Consider the following 20,477-nt stretch of genomic DNA (forward strand, 5'->3'; position numbering starts at 1 on the left):
TCCCCTCAGGGCCTAAAAGATGCTGATACCAGTGTTCTAGTATGGGACCAGAGACCTCATAGTGTGGCCAAGAGATGAGTCAGTGGCTCAGCAAGGTCTGGAACTCTTCCCAGCCAGTGAGTGTTCTTTCCTCCCCTAGTCCTATCCAGTAGTGATTTGACAGGTCTGAGGAGGGGACACTGTTACGAAGTTTCTAGGTTTGGTTCCAGATACCAGGACAAGGAAGAGAGCATGCATAGGCCCCCTTCCCCTGACTCCTTTATTCTAAGGTGAGGTGTTGGAGCATTGGGAGACAACCATAAAGAGCATCAGGGCAGGAACGTGGAGGATCTAGAGTGCCAGGCTAGATTCATCTGTTTTCATAGGGCATAGGGCATTTGAGTTTCTTATGTAAACATCTACTGGTCCCAGCCATTATATTGAGCACTTTACACATATTATCTCTAATCTTTACCCCAATCCTGGGAGATTGGTATAATTCCCATTTTGCAATTGAGGACTCTGAGGCCCAGTGAGGTTAAGGGACAAGTCCAGGGTTATATTTTGTAAGTGGCAGAGCTGGGATTGAAACTCAGTCCTGTCTGACTACAGAGCCTGTGCTGTTTCATGTGCGTTGCTTTGTTATTAGGAAACAGTCAAGAAACAGGTTCTTGGAGAGAGGGCTTTCTTTTTTTTTGTCTTTCTTTTTTCGGTTTTATTGGGTAGAATTATTACAGTTCGACTGCACATACACATTATAGAGAGGACTTTCTTAAAAAGCAAGTAAAAGACAAAGCCCATGAGCACTGTTCCCCAGCATCTCCACAGTGCCATCACACAGGAGAATACTCAAGAAATGTTTGTTGAATGACTGAAAGGGATAGGATTTGGGTAATAATAGAAATAGGTATAATCCCCTATTTGTTTATAGTATGTTACAGATGCAGCAGCAAACTTTCACATCAGTTAGCCTATTTGATTTTTATACCAGATTTGAAAGGTAATCAGGAAAAAGATTGTTTCTGTTTTCAGAATAAGGATGATAAGGCTCAGAGAAATTACATGACTTGTTGCAGGTCACATGACTAAGAACAGCAGAGCCAAGCCTCCTGGACTTGTAGCCTACACCCCTTACAGTCCTGCCCATCCCAGGAGCCCTCAGTGTTCAGCCTGATCGGAGCTGGGGTTTCTCATGGGAGTGGGAATGGTCAGGAACTAAAGAGCACTCCTTGGGAAATTAGTCTTGTCTGGTCAGTAATGATCATTTGGGCAATACTAATGAGTTGGGGCCTGGCGAGTTTAATGAGATTAATGGATGTTCTGTCATCCCTGGCTGCCTGGTAACCAGGAGCCTCTGGACCAAGGAGACCCTGGGCACTGATCAGTATAATTGCTTGGCTTTCTCCAGAAATAGCCTCCCCATCACTAATAGCTATTTTCCTTCAAAATCACCCAAATGTCTTCAGGGTTATCTAAGGGCAGAGGTCTGGCCACAGGCTGAAATGACCACTCATCCCCTTGTTGGGGAATAAGGCCAGAGGTATCTAGCAGGACCGGCCCAGACAGAGGCTCTAAATAGCACTGGGGAGGGGGGAGTGGTATCAGGACCAAGAACAGCAGCTCCTTTTTTGAAATGAGTATTTTAAGAAGAGATCCCAGTGCTAGGGAGGATTTACAGAGTTGGGGAAATGAGTGTTCTGGTGATGGTGTGCCTCAGAGGTCAGGCTGAAGACTAGATCCTGATAGGCAGGATTGGGAGGGCATGAGGGTTGATGAGGCAGAATCAGAGGCTTAGGACGGTTGAGATGGTGGCATGTAGAGGAAGCCTGGATTCAAGTCCCCAGCTACTCCCTTTACTAGCTGGGTGACCTTAAGTAAGACATGTTATCTTTGCTGATCTTCAGCTTTTTCATCTATAAAATGGGACTAACAATGTCAGGATCAAGGATATAAACTGGCTTTCTTCATTTAAGTCCTGTGAGGCATTGTAGTAGAAAAGGGAAAAGGGCAAGGACCAAGGAGAGGGTGTGACTGGCTCAGGGCGACATTCTCATCATGGGAATCAGTACCCAAGGCATCTCTATCCATAGGGTTTTGGAGTCAAACAGATCTGGGTTCCAGTTCTGGTTTTGCTCTATTTACCAATTACTTTGTCTCTCTGAGCTTCCTTTCCCTATCTGAATGACCTCTGCATAGGGCTGTTGTGAGAGTTAAATAAGATGAGGTGTGTAAAGTCTCTTGACACGTTGTTGGCACTCAGTAGTTAAGAGGGTATTCTTACTGTAATGCTCCTCTGAGTGGCTCATTTACCCAAAGTTCAGGGGTGCAGGTACCTTTTGGGCTTTTCTGCCTTTACAAAAAGCCCTGTCACTTTACCACATGTTCAGGCTTGGTTCTTGTCTTCAAAACATAGCTTCCATCTGAAATGTTTCAACTGGGAAGAACTATTTATTTTTGTAAAAATTTCTTCTGTTCTTATCAGCCTAGAGAGCAAGCCCATCCCATTGAGCTGTAAATTGCTTTTTAAAGGCTATGTCCCTGGTGGATTTTAATTAGCTTAAGGGTACAGCTTTTATGCAGCGATTGTTTCTCCAGCAGGTAAAAGTGACGATACTTATTTGGGAGCCAGTCCCCAGTTTTCCCAAGGATAGCGGATCTAGACTGCCTCCTCTGAGCTCCTTGCTGTCCTGGGGGCTTGTCTCTCAACAACCTAAAAGGAAATATGGAATATAAGAACCCTAGACTTAGAGTCAGAGGACCCATGGGGTTCTTGGCCCTGCTACTCATTGGCATCCTGGCCAAGTCTATTCTCCTCTGTTCCTCAGAGTAAGAGCGTATAAGCTCCATGCTCACTAAGGTCCCTGCTAATCTGACATTGCAGCGGTGTCTGGGAACAGGTCAGTTTCTTACCTTCTCCCTTCTCCTCTCCCACCACCACCAAGAACAATCCCTCTACCCACCTCTCCTAAGCTCATTGCTAAACATGGGGCCTCTAGGGGCTGCAGACACCTTGCTTTCAATTACACAGCCAATCTGTGAGGCAGAGCTCGGCCCAGGGGGAAAATAGCTTATCAAGTCTAGCAGTTTCTGTTGAATAGGATGTCAGTATTTTCTAGGGGTCCCATTCTAAGCTAGTGGGAAGCCTCGAAGAGCTGAGAAAGAATTGTGTGGGAAGGATTGAGTTGGGGATGGTTGGTATGTGGACTGGGGTTTTTAGGAGGAGGTGCTTGGGACCTCAGCCCCCTAGGAACCCCCATCCCCGCTTCTCCCCACCCCTGCTTAAGGGCCACAGCTAACTGTCCTCACTTGTGGGATATTATCCTCACTGCTTCCTCCCCAGTATTTATTGAGCATTTACTGTGCTCCAGGCTTTGTCAAGCTTGCCTCTAACATTTGCAGGGCAGAACAAGAGTATAATATGTTCAAATATTCGAAGGCTATAACTTATAAGTGAGGCCAACAAATTGTTAATTCGTAACAACCTGGAAGACCATATCTGAATTTGGGATTCTGTACCTGAACCTAGCAGTACTGGGAGAGCTTTCTTTTCATTTCCCACCCCCAACTTCATTCTTCGATTTTAGAAGCTTCGTGGACATGTGTGTGTGGATACTCAAGCATTTCTTTACCTCCAGAGATACCTATCACCACAAGAGTATGCACAGCAGCAGCACAGCCTACCCTCTGAGGAGTGCAGGCCTTGAAAGCAAATTGGGGGCTGTTTAGTTGGGGAATACAGGACTTGAGTGCCCAGAGTATGCGCCTTGGCTTTGCAGAGCGGCCACATACATACACTTCCCAAGTCTCTTCTCTAGAGATTGAAAAACTAACCCTGTGTGACATGGCTTCTGACTGCCTCTCCTTGGCATTGTTCATAATATTCTCCAGTCTGACTTTGCCCCTTATCTAGAATGGGCCCACAAATGGCATTGTTAGTAAAACAGAGAAGTTCAACTAGTCAGAGTAATTACCAGATCTATAAAGAGGTTCGCAGTTTGCAAAGTCCTCTTATATACATTGTCCCAAACCACAGGTGATGAGAGAAGAGACTGGGTAGGGCCAAACCCAAAGGACTTTGCTCACCAACCACGGAGTGAATGCTGATACCACTATAGCACCAAACACAGGTGCTCAGCAGTGCTTTCTGTTCAGTGGTATTAGAGGCTCCTGGCAGAGGCATGAAGGAGCCCAGCAATAGTCAGCTTGTCATCCAGGTAGGAGAGGGACTGTCAGAGAACTGTGAGGACTGAGAACCCACATACATTGAGCATTTCCTGTGTGTTAGTTGTTTTCATGGGTAATCTCTTTTGTGCCCCTCACTGTTTATAGATGTTGATGCTTGGATCCAAAGGCAAACTGGGAAAAAAGAATCTGTCCTTCCAGGCCAGTTCCAAAGCTGGCACCAGCCCTTTATCAGTAGCATTGCCCTCTCAGCCCTCAAACTTTATTATCCTTTTTGTATGTGTGGGGTGGGGGAGGGGAAGCAGAAAAATAATATTTTATAATTATTTGGATATCAGTTTTGACATTTTTTATTTCTTGTAATGATGCCATATTTATGCAATAGACATTCCCAAACAATTTTTATATATTAATTCCTTGGAGAATGAACCATTTTCATTCACTTGAAAAACAAATCACAGAATTTCACCTTTTTCATTGGGGAAATCCTTTAAAAATTTCCAGCTGGTAAGAGAACCTTCCCTCCTTATTCTTACGCTCCATCGTTTATCATAGAAATTCAGGTGGCAAAATCTATGCTGCCTCTGCAGTATCTTTTTTACATAACTTTTTTCCATTTTTAAAATTCTTTCCTTGTTTTCTCTTCACTGTGTTTGCTTGGCCATCCTTCGACTCTCCCACCGTATTTACTCCTCATACAGGACCTCCATCTCCTATAGTAAAACATCAACCTTTATTATCTTTGATGATGCGTACTTGACCCCAGTATATATTGCAAGCCCACCCTAGGAGCAGGTTCTACCCCAGGGTCTTTCACAGGTCCAGCCCAAGGTCTCCTTGCAAATAGTGCCTTCTGCTGGTCAGAATGTGCCAGCTTCTAAGCTGGTAAGTTAGATGAGAAAGGGGTCTCTTACCCTAGTGGGACAAAAGATGCAGATTTCCCAGCTTATACTCAGTTCTTCTCTAATTCACAGAAAAGAAGTCCCCCTTGCCCAAGAATATTAGGTAAATAGGCAGACATTTATGATTAACCTAGGCTGATGAGAGTTTTTATACATACTGCTTGGTTCTTTAGCACCTTCTGCTAGTGAGCGGAAGACTGGGCCAGGAAGTATAAATTCTAAGGCTTAACTTTAGGCCTTTCCTACTAAAATTGAGTCTCCTTTCCCCTTTCTCTCTGAAGCCTGTGCCCAGATGTAACTTGTCCAGGGAGGGAAGTAGGAGAGATTTGTACAGCTCTTTGGGGTAAAAAAAAAAAAAAAAAATTGCCTGAGCGAAGATTAGGTGCAGTATCTCTAAACAAAGGGGACAGAATTTGAGTAAGTATAAAATGGGTAACTCTAAAAAAATTATTAAAACTATTCTCAGGTAAATATGCTGACTTACTGTAGTACAGTTAACCCTTGAACAATGCAGGAGTTAATCCATGTGTAACTAAGTTACAGTCATCCTCCCTCTGTATCCACTGTTCTTCCACACCTGCAGCTTCAACCAGCCACAGAAACCATGTGTTATTGTAGTGTTTACTGTTGAAAAATATTCACATATAAGTCGATTCATGCATTTGAAACTCAGTTGTTCAGGGTCAACTGTATTTAAATTGGATTTAGCTCTGGGAGGGAGAGTGATAAAGTCGGAAAAAAAAATGGGCTTTAGGGACCATTAACCTGGGTTTGAATGCCTGTTCCTGACAAGTCAGTGAACTTGTTGAAGCCTGTTTATAGTAAAATATGAATGATGATAATAATAATCATGGTGTCTTGAAATTATTCAGTATTGTGTACTACCTTTAGCTCACAGTAAGGGCTCAGTGAGGTTTATCTAGCTCACCTTTTTCAAAATACCAGTAAAAACAGCCATGGTTCATGTCTGGGTCAGACTGAGCAACTTTCATAATATGATACTGTTCTGGAGCAAATATTACTTATAATTACCATGTGACCTCTTGGTCATGGTTCTACATTTAAGGAACAGTAGAAAAGCTATGGAAGATCTTCAAATATAGATCCTACATGGGTTAACATTTGAGATGAGCATTAAAGAAGTGGAGGAATTGGAGTCAACGTGAAACTGATGTAATGTTATAAACCAATGTAACCTCAGTTAAAAGAGAAAGATTTGAGTCAAACACCAGGGTTCAAAGCCTAGCCCTGTCATTTACTGGCATTGTGACCTCTGTGCATTTCCTCCCTTGTAAAATGTCCTGGTTCTGCTTATCATGTCAGTATCATATGTACTCAGATAGATAGGTGTCAGATAGAACATGTGTAAAGCACCTGGTATGAAGTCAGCAGCCAGTGAGATGAACAAAAATGGCGAGGCTGGATGCTGTAGGGGTGTGTGTGTGTGTGTGTGTGTGTGTGTGTGTGTGTGTGTGTGTAGGAAGGCACAGAGCAGTCCAGTTTGGCCTGATTATAGGCCATGGGCAGCCCTTGAGCCCAGCCCAGGGTCCCAGCTTCACAGTGGCTCTCTCTCTTCAGGTGGTCACCATGTCCTTGAAGATCCAGACAAGCAATGTAACCAACAAGAATGACCCCAAGTCCATCAACTCTCGGGTCTTCATTGGAAACCTCAACACAGCTGTGGTGAAGAAGTCAGATGTGGAGACCATCTTCTCCAAGTATGGCCGTGTGGCCGGCTGTTCTGTGCACAAGGGCTATGCCTTTGTCCAGTATGCAAACGAGCGCCATGCCCGGGCAGCTGTGCTGGGAGAGAATGGGCGGGTGCTGGCCGGGCAGACCCTGGGTAAGTGTCTCTCCATGGTCCTGCTCCTGGTATTCTCCTGGGCAGGTGCTGACCTGGACTCTTTCGCTCTTCTCTTATCCTCTTTTCTGTCCCCTAGCCCCATACCCCTGTCGGAGATGTTATAATTTAGTTATTAATTATATTAAGTTATGAATTAAGTAGTTACAAAATTAGTGCCTATAGGGGAGAATTTTCTTGGAAGTTTCTTAAAAACACTTCTTCCCAGCTTTCACAGTGCCTTTAATGACAGGTCTTAGGGTTCCAGTTAAAATGCAGATTCTCCAGAGAAAGGGAACAGGGTGGCCCAGCCCAGCCTCTTACATTCAGCTGCATGACTTATGTTAGAACCCTTTCTGAGAGCCAGGAGAAGGGACTGGTAGCATAAGGTGAAGCAGGTGCCCTTGGTCTTGGTATTACATACTTGCGATGTGGCTGTGTGGTGGTCTACTTTGGGGCGTGTGTAGTGCTTGTATATATTCACATGCTTCTGTGTATTTATGTATGTTTGAGAGGGATATGTACTCCTGAATATGTGGTATGTGGATGTAACAATGTGTGGAGAATGTTATGTGGACACATATCTTACTATGGAGAATTACATGTGTATCGGTATATACTTAAGTGTGTAAGCAGATAAGCATGTATTCATTTACCAAATATTTTTTGAGATTCTGTCATTTGCTAAGCACTGCTCTAGGCATAAAGATCTTTGGTAGAATGTTTGTGTAAATGTGCATTGGCTCATTTGCATTTGGGCAGTTATGTATATGATATTGGAGCTAAGTCTGAGTGTGGTTGAGAGCGTGTGATCTTATTACCTGGATATGTGAACACACGTGTGAGGGTGTGTGTCTGATGTATGTGTTTACATGAGTGTACTTGAGAATGCATATATGTGTGAGGTACATAGTGCCTGTGTGTGAGTGATAGTTTGAGCACGCGTGCATGCATCTGGATGCGTATGAATATGTAAACAGGCATATCCATGTGATGTGTGGGTATGAATCTAATTTGTTAAGACCTCTGTTGTTCATGTTAGTAAAGTCCGTGTGTGTATCATGTAAACATATAAATTGCTGCACATGTGCATGAGGGGACATGTGTATGGGTGGCCCACTGTCCTGTCAGCATCTGACTTCACCTCCTTCCTCCATATAGACATCAACATGGCTGGAGAGCCCAAGCCCAACAGACCCAAGGGACTAAAGAGAGCAGCATCTGCCATATACAGGTGGGGCACTCTGTCTTGTTTGTCGGTCTCTGTCTCTGGGTGGGATTGGTCCCTCTTTCCACAGGGGGAGTGAACACTGGTGGTGACGGTATGACAAGCCTAGAGTTTGGGGAGGCATTTGGAGATGAGGGCCTGTGGAGAGTGGGCTGAGCGGCTGTCCCTAAGCCCTGGCCCTCTCCCCTTTGTTTCCCCAGTGGCTACAGCTTTGACTATGATTACTACCGCGACGACTTCTACGACAGGTGAGCAGGGGAGGGGCGTGCCCAGGCATGAAACAGCCAAGCTGGAAGGGTCCTGAGAGATTGCTGGTGCAGCCCACTCAGTCCTCCACATGGGAATCAAAGCCCAGAGGTGTGGACAGGCTTTTGCCAAAGGCTGCTCCACAAGTTGGTGGCAGAGCTGGGACTAGAGTCCAGTTCTATAGGTGCCCAGGCCAGAGCTCCCCCCACCCCACATTGCCTCCCAACTCTCTGACCACCCTTTATCCTCCTAAGCCTGGCATGGGACTTGATGGGACTGGACAGCCAGGGGACACATAAATGTAGCAAGTTGGAATACAAAACAGGTGCAGGGTCAGGTACAGGGGGTTCTGAGCCCTCACATTTCTGCTATTCAGTTTCCTTACCAACCTGAGGTGCCCTGTCAGCTGAAAGAACCTCAGTCTGAGCCTTCTGTATTTATAGCCAAAATGCCAACAGTCCTTTGGGGGTCTGAATTAGTCCCTGGCCCATCCCCAAGCCTACCCAGACCGCAGCCTCGAGGCTGTGGGCACCACTCTGTGGCACCAGCCACATAATCTTGAGTGGAAATTATGATAGGGGCTGGCCCATACTTGTCCCCTTCCCTGTTTCTCCCTCCCTCCCTTTCAGTCTGCCCCAGTCTGTCCAGGAAGAACAGAACCTCTCTGAGCCTCAGTTTTCTCACCTGTGAGTAGTTTCAGGAGTCAGCGCAGTGTAGTGAAAAGTGCCCTAGCCTGGGAATCAGAAGACCTGGGTGCTAATCTCAGCTCTGCCACTTAAGTGATTGCATGACTTTGGGCAGATCCCCTCCCAGTCTGTGAAATGGGCTTGTACCAAGTGATCCCTCGGGGCTCTTCCAGCTCTGGGATTCTGTGGTTCAGTGATTCTGACCAAGGCCAGAGCCGCCCCCTCCCCTTAGGGGCAGAAATGCAGGGTCTGGGACTGGGTCCATTCCCAGAGACTCTCCATCTCCAGCCATCACCATTCCAGGGCAGGGGCTCCCTGAACAAAGGAATACCAAGACATGGGACACTGAACTACCTAGTGATGCCAGGTTTCCTGGCTCTCATCATAATATACCCCTGAGGCTGCTGTTTCCTGCAGAAAGGTGGTAGCAGCAGCAGTGGTGGGAGAGATCCCTACTCAGCCTACTGAGCATCTGCCTGATCAGGAAAAGAAGCCCTCCTGTAAAGGGCTGGGTGATGGCTTTTGGGGGCAGCATACTGTCTTGGACAGAGGGTCTGATCGGGCTGCTCAACCTTGATACTCCACTGGGCCTCCTGCCCTCCATCTCTGAAGTGAAGTAAGGATGGGGATCCAGAAAGAGGAAAGGGGCTTGGATTCCAGCCTCATGCCGTTGAGGTCATAGGCCCCCGAGTTGAGGGTCTCGGTACCCTGGCCTTTCACCTATCCCACCGTCTGACTTTTGTGTTTTTAACTGAGTTCTCTCATGTTCTACTCTCATAGCAGCCTTGGGGGTTGCAGGGGAGGGCCACAGAATTTGGGGTAGCCATCCTCGCCAGGCAGATGGAAAAACTGAGGCTCAGGCAGGCTTAGGGATTGGCTCCCACTCCCACACCTCTCTGTTTCCAGCTGGGGATTTGTACTGCTTTAGGGAGATTTGCAAACTCTGACCAGAGCTTGTGGTGACAGTTGACTGAGTAGGTCATAGAGTGGGTGTCAGGGTGACCTCCATTCTGGGGCTGTTCTCAGTTTGCTCCTTTGTTGAATGAGGCTGTGACCGTTACCACCTGTCACCTCTCCTGCCCTTACCCAGTGTGGCTGGTAGGAAAGATGGATGTAGTAAGGATTCCAGCAACCATTAAAGTCCGGAAAGCCCTTCCTCTTCACCCCTAGGACTTGCTGGGAGCAGGTATAGGGATGTAGTGCAGACTGCCCAGCCCTTCACCAGCCATACATGTGTTGGTCTAGGGTCAGAGTGCCCCCTGGTGGCCACAGGCCATTCTGCAGCCTCTGGCCCATTTGCTCTCACAGGCTCTTCGACTATCGGGGACGCCTGTCGCCAGTGCCAGTGCCCAGGGCGGTCCCTGTGAAGCGACCCCGCGTCACAGTCCCCTTGGTCCGGCGTGTCAAAACCACCATACCTGTCAAGCTCTTTGCCCGCTCCTCAGCCATCACCACTGGCTCAGCCAAGATCAAGTGTGAGTGACTATATCTTCTTCCTAGATAATTCTTACTTTTTTAATTAGCAAAATAATAGAATCACATTTTTTTACATTGGAAAATAGATAAAGAACAAATCTTCCACAGTTCTGCAGCTCTAACACAACCAAGTGAGTATTGTCATGCATTTCTAAGAGGAAGACTGACATTGGAGGAGGAGGGGCTTGGATTAGGCACAGAATCCAGTGCTGTGACATGGAGTCCAGTGAGAAGATGGTGTCATCTTTCCTTTAGTAGGGACAAGGACAGGTCCACACAGCCCTGCTGCTCCACATTGATTCTGGTATGCACATACTGTGGTCAGACAGGCACTCAGGAAATCTGATTGTAAAACACCTGCATTTACACATCTTGGATGACAGATACCACCATGTAATACAACCAGACACATGCTTGCTCAGGTGCTCACATAGGTTCACACCACATGTGTCCATTCTTACCCATCCCCAGTTCCTTTCAGAATTGGGAGGTTGGTGGGAAAAGATCCAGGTTCAGAAGGATAGGCTGGGCACTGTACGAATGGCCTCTAGAAAGTCTCAGGGGGAGGCTATAGGCAGCTCTGGCCTTTTCCCTGGCCAGAAGAAGAACCATGGAAGAGGACAGTTTCTGCCACTGGTCTGCCTTCCTAACTGACAGAATGGGGCTAGGGTCTCATGTTAGTGTCGAGCTCCAGCCCTCAGGTGACAGCCGTGTGCTCCCTCCACTCCCAGTAAAGAGCAGTGAGCTGCAGACCATCAAGACAGAGCTGACACAGATCAAGTCCAACATTGATGCCCTGCTGGGTCGCTTGGAGCAGATTGCCGAGGAGCAGAAGACTAATCCAGGTCAGCTTCCAAGGGTCCTTGCCCAGCTCAGTGACCAGGGGCACAGGACAGAATGTGGGGAGGGGACAGTGCATGGGGCAGAGAGGGGCTGTGGCCTCCAATCCCACCTGGACCCACTATGCTGAGGCCTAGCTTCCACTAAGGTGCTACCCTGGTTATCTGCCCCAGGCTGAGTTTTATTCCCCTCTTTCCCACCCCTTCTCCCTGAAGATGGCAAAAAGAAGGGTGACAGTGGCAGCGGCGGCGGCAGTAGCAGCGGTGGCGGCAGCGGCAGCAGCAGTGGTGGTGGCAGCAGCCGGCCACCGGCCCCCCAGGAGGACACAGCTTCTGAAGCAGGCACACCCCAGGGAGAAGCACAGGCTCGAGACGACGGTGATGAGGAGGGGCTGCTAACACACAGCGAGGAAGAGCTGGTGAGGGCATGGCTGGGAAGGGCTGGGCCTGGATTTCGCACTCTTGGTTGCAAGAGGTCTGCTGAGAAAGGGGGAACCTCTGAGGTGGTTGGCACCCCGCTGAGCTCCCTTTTTCTTCCTTCCCAGGGGTTCTAGTCCTGTGAGGAAGAGGGGGGAATGGAATAGGAATAGTTAGCTATTTCAGCTGCCAGTCAGAGGACAGGGGCAGACCCTTCTTGAGCCCAGGGCCCTTTTAGACTCTGTTTTCTACATGGTTAGAGAAGGGAGAGTCACAGGCTCAAGGAAGCACACATGGTCTTCAGAGTTCCAGGGAGCAGGAGTGGTATTGCCTCGGGGAAGCCACAGGGAGGGTGGGTATCCACTTCACCTGAGGATTTTCTACAAGCCATTGTTGCCTGAGCACAAAACAGGCTGTCTCATGAAGGATGAGGGACTGAGCTCCCTGTCTGTTACTGGAATTCTTCAGATTGAGGCAAGGAGCTTATATTAAGTGGGAAGGGAGACCTGCTTCTGAGTCTTTTAAGATATCTCTTGTGTGCCTACTGCTCATTTACCTAACACTCACTGAGCACCAAACCCTGTAGTTTACACTTTTTAACTTCATTTAACCTTAACAGTAGCCCTGTACTGTGCGAAGGATTACTCTTGTCGCATTTTACCCCATGAGGAAACTGAGACCAGAGGAGTTGAGTAGCTTGCTCAGGGCCTTGTAAGCTAATAAGAGTTGAGCCAGGATTGGAGCTTGGATTTCTTTAGCAGATCTGTGACCTTCCTCCACATGGCTGGGTTCTGGTGTGAGGACAGATGGGCTCATGGCCGTAACAGTTAAGAGGTCCTCCTCATGCCCAGCTTGTCTCTTCTTTGAACCTAGCCTGATAATCCATCTTATTCTTTTAGTACTCTCCATAAAGGCCCTAATAAAGGCTTAGATGCTCCTAAGATGGGGAACTCATCAGTCTACTAGACTTTCAACCTCCTCCAGTCTGAGGAGGTCTTTCTATGCAGAAGCGTGTCCTCTGCCACAGCTAGAACTTCCTTTACTGGTTCTTTCTCCTGAGGGGCCCTGTTGGGATCCCAAGCCAGCCTTGTTTAGTTAGACTGGTCCCATAGTTATTCTCTTTGGCTGTCCCTCCCCCTTTCTGAGAGTGGTCTAGGTGTGCTCTGGGCCACCAGGCAGGCCAGAGCTTGCACTGAGTGATGTGTGGTCCTTTGTTGCCTCCTCCCTATCAGGAGCACAGCCAGGACACAGATGCGGAGGATGGGGCCTTGCAGTAAGCAGGTATGGGGGTCCTGGTGGGGAGGGGTGAAGTGAAGTGGAGGGCATGCCATGAAGTAGACCTAGCAGGGTAACACTGTTCCCAGAATGAAGGGCCCATCATCCCCAGCCATTCTGCTGCACCCCTTTATGCTAGGGGTTTGGTGGATTGCAGGAGCCATGGATGGGCTAGCTGGGTCCACCCAGCAGGAGCTCACTCAGCATGCTCCAAGCCACATTACCTGTCTTCACTATGAGAAGCAGCTCTGAGTCTAGTGGAGGAAGACAAACCATTGCCACCCAGTGTGCTTGGGATGACAGGGGCTAGAGAGCCAGAGGGTCAAAGAGGCATGTGGTGGGAGCGGGGGGCATGTAGCTGAACCTGTTCAAGATTGAGGGAGAAGCATCTGAAGGACCCTTAGCAGAGGCACAGAGATCTATGTATGGGGAACAGCCAGGAGCCTTCTGTGGCTGCAGTCCCAGCTCTGAATAGGGAGGAGGGAGCTGCTCATCATCAGAGGGTGATGCTTGTGTCAGGCTTAGGGGCTGGGATGTGATCCTTAAAGGAGGAAATGTCCTGTGTGCCCAAGTCCCACAAGGGCTGTGATTGTGCCAGGGTAGCAGATGCAGAAACTGAGGCACTGAGGTGGGTAGGGAGATACATATTTTATAAGATCCCATGGTGGTAATTGGTGGAGCTTAGATTTGAACCTACTGGTGTGTGGCCTCAAAGCCTGCTCTCTGGTTGGTATTTACCACCTTGCTCTGCCCCATTGTTCAGGGCAGCCAGGCCCCACCAGCTCTGCCAGCACTCTGCCCTGTTCTTCTGGGGGCCGTGTTCAATGCAAGACAGGCTAAGGTGGAGGAAAGCCTAACAACATAGATGTCCTTACACATGACACATTCATGTAGGAGATGCTCCACCATAGATTTAAGTTTTTGAAGCCTTTCTTCTTGGAGCTTTGTGGTTTAGTTTTACCTGGGATGCGAAGTTTTACCTTGGAGGAGATTAGGTTTTAATTAATTAATTAATGTAATTGGAGGTGCTGGGGATTGAACCTGGGATCTTGTGTGTGGTAAACATGCACTCTACCACTGAACTGTCCCACCCCCCCACCTGTGTTATTGAGAGCACAAGGGGCTCTTCCTCTCAACCTTAGTCTCTTGTCTCTCTCTTTCTCAGCCTGACAGGAACAATGGCCACTGGCAGAAGGGTGTGCACTGTACCAGACCTCAAGCTGGGCACCCCCTCCCCCGGGTGCCATCCCCAGCAGGTCCCAGAGGAGAGCTGGCAGCAGGCACCTTCTCCCTGACACATCTCAACCAGTGCCACATTCTCTGCAGGTGGAGTTATTGGCATCCCCTCCTCACGCACCCTCCCTGTTGGCACTGCCCAGGCGAGAGGGCAGAGTACGGAGTTTCCCCACAAATCTGCCTCTCCTCCCCAGGACACTCCCAGCTTGGGGTTTTTCTATAGGTTTGGAGGGGGGTGGGGTCACAGGGAGGGGACCCTGACAATAAAGAGATTGGATCCCAACTTGCTCTGAGATGGGATGGTTTGTGTCTTCTCACGAAGGTACCCTGAACCTCCTGCCTAACCAGAAAACAGATCTGCTATACCCTCTTGTTCCTCCTTCACTCCTTCCTGTCAGGAACCACTGTCTAGGGTGCCCAGAACTAATCCATCTGGTCCTTAGTTTCCATGGCTAAAATGGAGATAAAAATGGTGAGTAGGGTTGTTGGGGAGGGTCAGATGTGCCAGTGCCTATGAGAGCACCTTTGTGGTTGAAGAGCCAAACGATTTTGATACACTTGGTCAGGCAGTGGTAGGTCCGGGCCTCAGTTTCTCACTAAGTCTGGTCTTTCCCAACTCCAAAATGGTTCTAGAACCCATCACTTGCCTAAACCCTTCTCTGTCCTGGTTTAGGACACTTTTTTTCACAGGGATCTTGGGCAGCAAGGGGAGAGAGGGTAGAGGCTGAGGGGTCTTCTGACTCTAGTAAGAGGTTGCCATAGCATCACAGGTAAACCAGCTGTTATCCTGCTCAGTGTCTGGCTGAACTCTTAGAGTAGATGCTGGGGAAAGATTTAGGTGTTAGTAGGGAGAATGAGGTAAAGTGACTTATAATTTACTATTTTAAAACCTGGGCATTGAGTTCTCATGTCTCAGGTTTCTGGATCAGTCTGAGAGATCCAAACCTGGAGGGAAAAATAGCCCCTTGGAACTGGTCAAGACTTCAATCTGGAGAGATGAAGAGGGTGTCCAGAGGAAGGGGCTAGGTCCACAGGGAGTATCTCATGCCCATAAAGAGCCCTTCAGTCCCTGAACCCACAGTCTGTCTTTGCTGCCCGGAAGATTGAGCCCAGCTCTAGCCAACCCACTTGCAAAGCTGGGCAGGTCTCCATGTTCCCATCTGTACAAGGTATGGAACTGCTGTCCTGGACTGGAACTTGAGCAAAGTCCAAAGAAGGGGTTTTGGAGTCTGGTAAATATCATGTTGAGGGCTGGCACTGTGTTTCTTTGTCCCCAGAGCTTAGTGCTGTGTGCCCACTGTATTGTAATAACACTTCTAGACTCTACAAGGTCTACCTTGTAGACCTTGTGCTTGACTGAGACACTCACTTTTCAGAGCTTAGGGGCCACGTAGAAGAGCAGGGGCCATGGGGTTCCTTAATAGGCCAGGCATAGAGGGCCATGAGAAGAGCAGTGAAGACTCTTTGAGGGTTGGAAGCATCTGCTCTACCTACAAGCCCTGCCTAAACATCCTGGCACCAGGACATATCCTGGACAGAGTGAGAATGGAATCCCCATCCTGGCATCCCAGAAAAGCCCTTGAACTGAGAAAACTCACATTTGGGTCCTTGCTTTGGGAGGATCACATCCACAATACCCTGCATTATACATGCCTGTCCTCCGTGTCCGGGGCCAGGAAAGACTTCTCATCTCCCATTCCATTGCTCAACAATTTTCATTTTTCTGTCCAACCTCTGAAAACCAAAAGGAGGTCCTGAAGAAATGTGATAACAGATTCTGCCTAAAGGACTAATATTGTCTAGGTGCGATCAAGATCGGAAGCATCAATTATGATCCTAGCAGCCATCTTGAAGGAATATGACAGCCAGTGGGTTTCCTGGATTGTGAGCTAGTTAAGGCTTCCCCGCTGTACTGCTGCCAATAAGATTTATGACCCTGACAGTTCTGTTTCTTTGCCAGGTCTCGGTTTCCTCATCTGTGTGAGGTTGGCCTGGATCAGGGATAGTAAATGGGCCTTATTTCAGTTATTAACTGTTGGTATAACAAACTACTCTGAAATTTAGTGCCTTTAATGAACATTTTTTAGCTTCTGATTCTGTGGCTTGGCAGTTAGGGCCGTGCTCAGTTGGGTGGTTCTTCTGTTTATCTCAGCTGGGCTCTCATATGGCTGAAGTGAGCTGGCAGATTGGCTGGAAACTGGTTGGTTCTAGGTAACCACCCACTTATCAAGTTGTTGGGCAATGGGGGCAACTGGGCCAAGATATTCCTAGCATCCAGCAGGCAAGACAGGGTATGCTTGTGTCATGCTTGTATGATTCCATTGGCCAAAGGAAGTCATATGGCTAAGCCTAGATTGCTCTTTATGGCCATAATTTGTTTTTAATTTTATCGCAGGCCTCATTTCCCTTGCCAATTTAAAGCATCTAGTAGAAGCAGTTTTTAGACTATGAGGAAATAGTAACATGGTAGTTTGGTAATGTTTTTTATGGGCAAAGAATTGAAATACAGGTATGTGAGTGTTGGGTATTAGCTAACCCTGGCCAGGACATATATTGTCCCATAAGGACATATATTACTGTACAGTGGGCCATCTGATAAGACCACAAAAATACATGAGGTAGAGCAAGGCAAAAGATTCTCAGCCAGGTGTCCTGGGTTTGGATTGTTTGCATTTGCTCCACAATTATTTAGGTGACCAAGTCACACTTTCCTTTTTAAAAACTCTTATGTGTTATATAAGGGTTTGGTTATAACTGGGTTTTTTTTTTTTCTGGGCTGGGAGCCAGCCACCATGCTGTGAAGAAGCCCAGGCCACACGGAGAGGCCATGTGTACATGTTCCAGCTGACAGCCAGTATCAACTATCAGACATGAGTGAGGAAGCCTTCGAGATGACTCTAGCCCAGCCACTGTCTGAGAAGTAAGAAAGAACTGCCTAGCTGATCTCAGTCAAAGCTCAGCACCATGAGTGAGAATAATCAAATGATTGTTGCTGCTTTAAGCCACTAAGTTTTGGAATGATTTCCTGTATGTCAATTGATAACCAGAACACAGACTGAGACTCAGAGGGGTTAAGTAGCTTGCTCTACCTTGGGGCTGGGTTAGGAGTATAAACTTTGTGTTGAATTGAGTTTCTGTCCAGACTATTTGTTGTGTGACCTTAGGCAAATCATTTAATGTCTCTGAGCCTCATCTTCCTCATCTGAAAAAGCAGAAAAGAGTACATTCTTATTAAGACAATACTTAAATAAATGAGAGCACTTACTGCCTAATTCAGATTCAGGTGATTTTCTCTTAAAAATAACAGACCATAATTTCCTATTTTTTTAATACTTACTTTTATACTCGCCTTGTTTGAAGCATATTTCAGGCAGCTTACAAAGAGCCAAAAGAATATTATAAAAGCAAGACAAAGGAAGGTAATAGCAAGGAGGCTTTTTTTTTCTCTTAGTGTTCCAATGTCTATGAGTTATTGCAGTCAAGAGCAGTGTCAGTCCAGTCACTAGGCCCATGGGGCAAGGCAAGCTGGTCCTCCTGCTTGTGTGAATGAATAGATACCTCTATCCTCTGACTGGTCAGTGGACTCTTGGTACACACATACCCTTCCATGCACCCCCAGTGTATCTCCTGTGGGAGCCCAGATGATCAGGGGTGTCTTTCCACAAAAGTGCAGCAGCCTGGTCCTGTTTGGACAAGTACATGGGTTTGGCTCTTCTAGGTATACAGAACAGAAAACTTAACAGGGTTACCCATTTCCACTTTCTGACCTCGACCCCATCTCCCCACCCCCCAGTCCCTTCTAACAATAACCCCTCTTATTCCTCAAACCCCACCTTCATTGTCTCTGTACCCTGCACATCCCAGTGTCCAGCTCCCTGACCACACAGGGAGCTGCCTAAGGTGAGAGACTGTATCATCATCCTTGCCCATAGGGATTTTTTAAAAAAGGAAAGTGTGACTTGGTCAACTACATAATTATGGTGCAAATGCAAACAATCCAACCTAGCATTTACCTTTGTATTCTTATATACTCTACCCCTGTAGCATTTGACTACAGAAAGTGGGATAGAATTTATCCATCTACCTATCTACCTATCTATCTATCTATCTATCTATCTATCTATCTCACATCATGCCTATATATAGGCATTTCCTGGGTGCTCTGTTAACAGATTGCATTTTCTTTTTTAACCCTCACATCAGTCCCCTGGAGTTGGAGATACTCATCCCGTTACCGATTGGGAAACTGAGTCTCTGGGCTGAATAATTTGCCCAAAATCATGTCACTTGGAAGAGGTGGAAGCAGGATGCAAACCTGGGCAATCCCTCCCTACATGTGGGTCATAAACGAGTCTCAGACTCCTCCCGATTCTTGTGACAACAGTCTCTCCTCCTCCTCTGCAGTTTCCTTTGCTGACTCTTCCTCTTATGCCAGCACCTTTTTATCCTCTTTAATTTTCTGTATAGCTTCCTGCCTGACCAAACCCATGGCTTCAGACTCCACATTCATACTTCCATAATCTCCACCTCTAACTCAATCCTCCCCAGAGGATATACAGCTATCTGACAGCTGCACCTGAATGTCCATGAAGGCCTCAGCTGAGCCCTGTCCCTCACCCACCCACCCCACCCGATCTTTTTCCTTATGAATCCTGCATCTTGGAAAATGGCATCACAGTCCACCCTGTTGCTCAGGTCAACATCTTCCACTTCTCCCAGGTATGTCTTGGCCCTAACCTGTTTTTCACCCCACTGCCTTGGTAGGTTAAGCCCTTTTTATCAATTACTTAAATTTTTGCAATAACGTCCTAACTAGTCTTCTTGCCACTTACTTCCCATCAGTCTTTCCTCTTTACCACCATCAGTTATCCACTGCCCAGTGGGTAAATTCCAGACCCCTTAGCATGGCATATAAGCCCTTGAGGATCTGACACCTTCCTTTCTCTCTAGCTTAACACCTCCCCTCCCCAAGTCTGCCCTCTATTCTCAAGCCACATGTAACTAATTGTGATGAGAACTGTTTTTCTGTCTTTACAACATGAGGAATGTTCTTTACCTTCTACTAGCTAACCCTCATTTATCTTTTATAGTTCAGCTCAGAAGTCACTTTCCCAGACACTTGGCTGGCCTGGGTTAGCACTGGCCACTCCTGTGTTACTTTTATCACAGCTTTTACAGATTATATATTTACAACTGATTTTACTCATCTGTCATTTTTACTAAACTGTAAGCTTCTGGAGGACAGGCTCTGGAGCCCAAACGCCTGGGGCCACATCCTGATTCCTCATTTAACAACTACGTGACCCCTTGGTCTGAGTCTTCATTTCATCTGTAAAATGGAAGCAATAGTATACCTACCTCAAAGGGTTGCTGTGCTGATTAAATGAATATATAGGCATCTAGAACAGGGCCTGGCACAAATTAGGGACTTTGGCAATACTAGCCGCTTATTATGTAAATGATTACTTAAAAATAGCGCAGAGCCTGGGCCACATGAGAAGCATGTCACAGTGCACTGGTCTATCTGTGACTGCAGCAGTCATAATTCTCAGAGGCCAAAATAGTTTATGATAGTGATGCTGTTGCCCAGCGTGATATGATTAGGTTTGGCCAACTTCCCGTGTAATATTTTGGCTTTAATTTGGTTCCTGGCTCATTTAAAAGCTCATGAAAATCTGCAGCTGATGAATAAAACTTTATAGAGACGTTCCTTCAAATGGTGGTGTCCAGTATGAAGACTAGCTGTGTTCAAACAGAAGCCAAGCTTAAATCAAAGGGCAGTGATTAGAAAGGTTTGTTACCAGGGAAGGTTTGAAAGGACAAGAGTAATGGCAGGCACTCAGCAGGTGTTTAGTCCTCACCACCATTAATGTGACAAAGCTCCAGGGACTAGGCCTCTTGCAAATCCTTGGGAGAGTCTGGTGCTTCTATGGCCAATGGTGGTAGGGTTTATCAGGATCACTGAGGCAACCATCCTGTCTTGAAGCAGGTCAGTCTTTCTTTAACAAGGTCAGTAAACCCACTATTACCATAAAAATAGGAGGAATACCTACAGTCCTCAGGATTTGTACACTTGGCAGGGCCACCCTTTGGGAAAAGAGATAGATGCTTAGAAATACTATCAGCCATTAAGTCTCCTCCCCTCGGACCAGGGAAATTCAGCCTAAGGGA

General features: G+C 47.1%; 1 protein-coding gene across 6 annotated transcripts in view; it reads left to right on the plus strand.

Moving 5' to 3' along the window:
* Positions 1 to 14,589, plus strand: part of RALY (RALY heterogeneous nuclear ribonucleoprotein) — a 77,091-nt gene extending 62,502 nt beyond the window's left edge. For 5 of the 6 annotated variants that reach the window (XM_045521036.2, XM_010960846.3, XM_074347163.1 and 2 more), the window contains 8 exons: positions 6,642 to 6,906; positions 8,065 to 8,137; positions 8,332 to 8,379; positions 10,372 to 10,538; positions 11,271 to 11,384; positions 11,595 to 11,797; positions 13,028 to 13,076; positions 14,236 to 14,589. In XM_045521036.2, the coding sequence (XP_045376992.1) occupies positions 6,651 to 6,906; positions 8,065 to 8,137; positions 8,332 to 8,379; positions 10,372 to 10,538; positions 11,271 to 11,384; positions 11,595 to 11,797; positions 13,028 to 13,072 (906 nt within the window). In that variant the 5' untranslated portion in view covers positions 6,642 to 6,650 and the 3' untranslated portion in view covers positions 13,073 to 13,076; positions 14,236 to 14,589. The remainder of the gene's footprint in view (positions 1 to 6,641; positions 6,907 to 8,064; positions 8,138 to 8,331; positions 8,380 to 10,371; positions 10,539 to 11,270; positions 11,385 to 11,594; positions 11,798 to 13,027; positions 13,077 to 14,235) is intronic. The other variant, XM_074347164.1, reaches the window with a different exon arrangement.
* Positions 14,590 to 20,477: the final 5,888 nt, after the last annotated feature.

The sequence above is a fragment of the Camelus bactrianus genome, chromosome 19 (genome assembly GCF_048773025.1).
Source record: "Camelus bactrianus isolate YW-2024 breed Bactrian camel chromosome 19, ASM4877302v1, whole genome shotgun sequence".
NCBI lineage: Eukaryota > Metazoa > Chordata > Mammalia > Artiodactyla > Camelidae > Camelus > Camelus bactrianus.